We start from the raw sequence: 4,017 nt of genomic DNA on the forward strand, positions 1-4,017 counted from the left end.
ACCTTGCGCCTGGCTACCAGCTACATCGCCTACCTCATGGACCTGCTGGCCAAGGACGACCAGAACGGGGAGACAGAGGCCTTCAAGGCGGAGATCAAGAAGACAGATGTCAAGGAGGAGAAGAGGAAGAAGGAACTGGTCAGTACTGAAGTGTCAGGCTCTTCTTTATATGGAGGATAGTGGGACACAGGGATAGGTTCAGATTACATAGATAGATGATAGTTAGATAGATAGATAGATAGATAGATAGAAGTGTCAGGGTCTTCTTTATATGGAGGATAGTGGGACACAGGGATAGGTTCAGATTACATAGATAGATGATAGTTAGATAGATAGATAGATAGATAGTAGATAGATGATAGATAGATAGATAGATAGATATTAAATAGATAGATGGATAGATAGATATTAGATAGATATTAGATAGATAGACAGATAGATAGATATTAGATAGATAGACAGATATTAGATATATAGATAGATATTACATAGATAGATAAAAGATAGATAGATAGATAGATAAGAGATAGATATGAATAGATAGATAAATATAGATAGATAGATAGACAGATAGATAGATAGATAGATAGATAGATTAGAGATAGATAGATATGAATAGAAACATAAATATAAAGAGATAGACAGAAAGAAGAAATATGTATAGATAAATAAATATGAAATAGATAGATAAATACATAAATAAGTAAATAAATAGAAAATAGGAGAAAGATATAAAAATAAATATAGAAAGATAGAACATTGAGATGATAGATGAATAGATAGAGAATATTTTTTAAATAGATAGAAACTGTAGATAGCTGATAGATATATCAATAGATAACTCAATAGATAGATTAGATATCGATATACACTGCATATATATTTTGTTGTTAGTTTTGTAGAAAGGCACCATAATCATAATATACAAAAATATAAACAATTTACTTTATAAAATCATCTGTAGACATTCATAGTTATTTATAATTTTGCAACAATATTACAACACACTGTAATCCTATATTGTCACCAAAACCAAGTATACAATAATGTAACTAATACAGCACTATACACAGTGGCTGTCTTTATTTATAAATAGAAAAAAATGGTATATAATGGACCTTTTCAATTTAATATTAAAATTTGATTAGTAGTAATGAAATATAGTAAATGTAAATATATTTAACTATGAAGCTTACCTTTTGTCTTTTTTTTTTAAATAAAATTATACTAAAACTAAACTTTAGCTAAATATATTCATGTTAAAAATAAGTGTTGTTATATAAAATATCAAATAAAACTAGATAAAGAAAATATGACGGAAATAAGTATGTATTTAAAATATTGGCAGCTTTGGGAATTGGAGCAATGAAATATTTAGTCTGTTGGCAATGTGAAGAATGTTTACTGTAATGAAAGTTTAGTTCTACAAATATTATAGCAAGGACCAGAATGTGTTTATTGGTGGGGAATATAGATTTATGCCCCAACAATTTTCATATACACATGTGAGGAATAATATTTAACATAAACTGCTGCTGTCATCCATCATATGGGAATATGAGTATTGTGCAACTTCTTGCTCATTATATATATATATATATATATATATATATATATATATATATATTTATATATTTGTATATATAATTTTAGATACTATATATATATATAATTTTAGATACTATATATATATATATATATATATATATATATAATTTTAGATACTATATATGTATATATAATTTTAGATACTAAATATATATATATATATATATAATTTTAGATAATAAATATATATAATTTTAGATTATATATATATAATTATCTTCAAAAAATACTAAATTAATTTGAAATTAATTTTAATAGAATTCTCAAGTCAAAGGTAGGCTATAGATGGATAAATAAATAAATAAATAGATATAGATAGAAAGATAACTATACTTGTACCTCTGTTGGTAGTTTTATGTAGTAGTGCATTTATTTTTTTATTAAATATAATCAATAATGATGATGATGATGACAATAATGATAATTATATGATGGTGAGTATTGTTGTTGTTATTATTATTATTATAAATATTATTTCATAGTTTTCAGAATTGACAGTCCTTAGTGGGTAATCCAGATCAAGCTTGACACAAGGCCCAGATGAGGCCCCAGAATAATACTAAGCTTGATGTGCAGTATAAAATCACACTTTGATGTTTTTCACAAATAAATAGTTGCAAATACAAATTATATATTGTAATTTTTCTCTTTTTTATTTTTTTTTATTTCTTTGAATTGACCTAAAAACAGAATGAACTCTTGAAAAACACAGTTAGTAGCAACGATAAGAAAACTAAAGGAAGGACTGGCTGGCCCCAGCATGTATGGGCCCTGGAGCTTAAACAATGATCCTACCAACTGCAGGACTGAATGAAGACTCTATAAATAAACAATAAACTATGTATGGAATGGTCCAGTTTATTTATGTGCAATCCCCCTCCCCTCCTCAATGCAGCCCTCATTGTGGATCTGTGCAGAGAAGCATTCCATTATATGAAGATGAGTATTCTACAGGTTGGTAATAGCAGGGGCCCTGTGTATGACAGTATGGACATAGAACACATGACTCCCTGGCAATCTTTCCTATGTATGTCTGTCTGTGAAGTGTACTTGCCCCATGGGATTAGTAGAAATTAATATACCGACAGGATGGGCCTTCTTCCTTGGGTATATTAACCGTGTCAGTGCCAGGGTGGCCTGCACCTGGCTGCAGTGCAGTGTATGCTGTGGGCCCCTTTGACAACAAGAAGGACACCATTGTAAAGTTGTTGTCAGAGTTGTTCTTGTCGTTGTTGTCCTTGTGCTCCTGTATCATTTGAAGGTGTTTCTGCTATTTGTTATTGTGCACTTCTGTCCAGAAATGTGGAGTATAATTAATATTTGAAGGTGTAAAACATTGTAAGTGATCAATAAACCACTGAGTGTCTTTTTGTATATGTCCTGTGATTCAATGTGTGTACTTGGAAATACGACAGAGATCTGGGGCCTGCATGTAGTAAATGTTATTGTGCATATGTATTATATATAGTCACATGTAGATGTGTGTGTATCACGTGAACATGTGTGCATATTCATATTAATGTAGCTGTGCACACATATTGGTATGCAGACAGATGCAGCTATATCTAATGCACATATGTAAATATGAATATGCAGCATTTATATCTATATATATATATATATATATATATATATATATATATATATATTCACATGTAGCTGCAGATACTTTACTCTTCAGGTTATTTCCATGTAGTTTGGCTCTATATTTATTGCTTAGGTAAATATTCATATGCTTATAGGCAGCTGTGGATATGTATTTAAACATATTAAAATGTATTTTTGGCTCTTTATAGCTGAATATTAATATACTTAGATGATAGATAGATAAATAGATAGTTAGATCAGATAATATTGCAGAAAACACTCCTTTTTTATTGGACTAATTTGGCCACTCCAAAAATAATATATATATATATATATATATATATATATATATATATATATATATATTTGTATATAAATATATATATATGTATATACATATATATGTATATAAATGTATATATATATATATATATATATATATATATATATATATATATAACTGTAGATATCCCTTAATCCTGTAAGTATCCATACTCATGTTGCTGCACATATATATTTTTTTTAAATTTAATTTATATTTTATTGAATTTTATTTAGATAAACATTTGTGTAAATATTCTTAAGGAGATGGCTTTGAATATACTAAATGCACATGTGTATATATTCCTATGAAGCTGTAGATACTTATTTGTAAATAGGCACATGCCATTGGAGCTCTACATATAATTGCATTAGCAAATAGTCGTGTGTACATATATGTTTACATACAAATGCAAATGTGTCACAAAATATTTAGATTCATGTAATTCATGTAATATTTAGATTTACATGAGAAAATATTCAGATGGAGCTGTAGATACT

The 4,017-nt window shown here is 28.1% G+C and overlaps 1 protein-coding gene across 3 annotated transcripts in view; it reads left to right on the forward strand.

Annotated features, from left to right (window-relative positions):
* Nucleotides 1–2,907, forward strand: part of HAND2 (heart and neural crest derivatives expressed 2) — a 45,915-nt gene extending 43,008 nt beyond the window's left edge. For all 3 annotated transcript variants that reach the window (XM_056551714.1, XM_056551712.1, XM_056551713.1), the window contains 2 exons: nucleotides 1–138; nucleotides 2,299–2,907. The exon at nucleotides 1–138 is cut by the window's left edge. In XM_056551714.1, the coding sequence (XP_056407689.1) occupies nucleotides 1–138; nucleotides 2,299–2,397 (237 nt within the window). In that variant the 3' untranslated portion in view covers nucleotides 2,398–2,907. The remainder of the gene's footprint in view (nucleotides 139–2,298) is intronic.
* Nucleotides 2,908–4,017: the final 1,110 nt, after the last annotated feature.

This window comes from Hyla sarda, chromosome 1 (assembly GCF_029499605.1).
Source record: "Hyla sarda isolate aHylSar1 chromosome 1, aHylSar1.hap1, whole genome shotgun sequence".
Lineage (NCBI taxonomy): Eukaryota > Metazoa > Chordata > Amphibia > Anura > Hylidae > Hyla > Hyla sarda.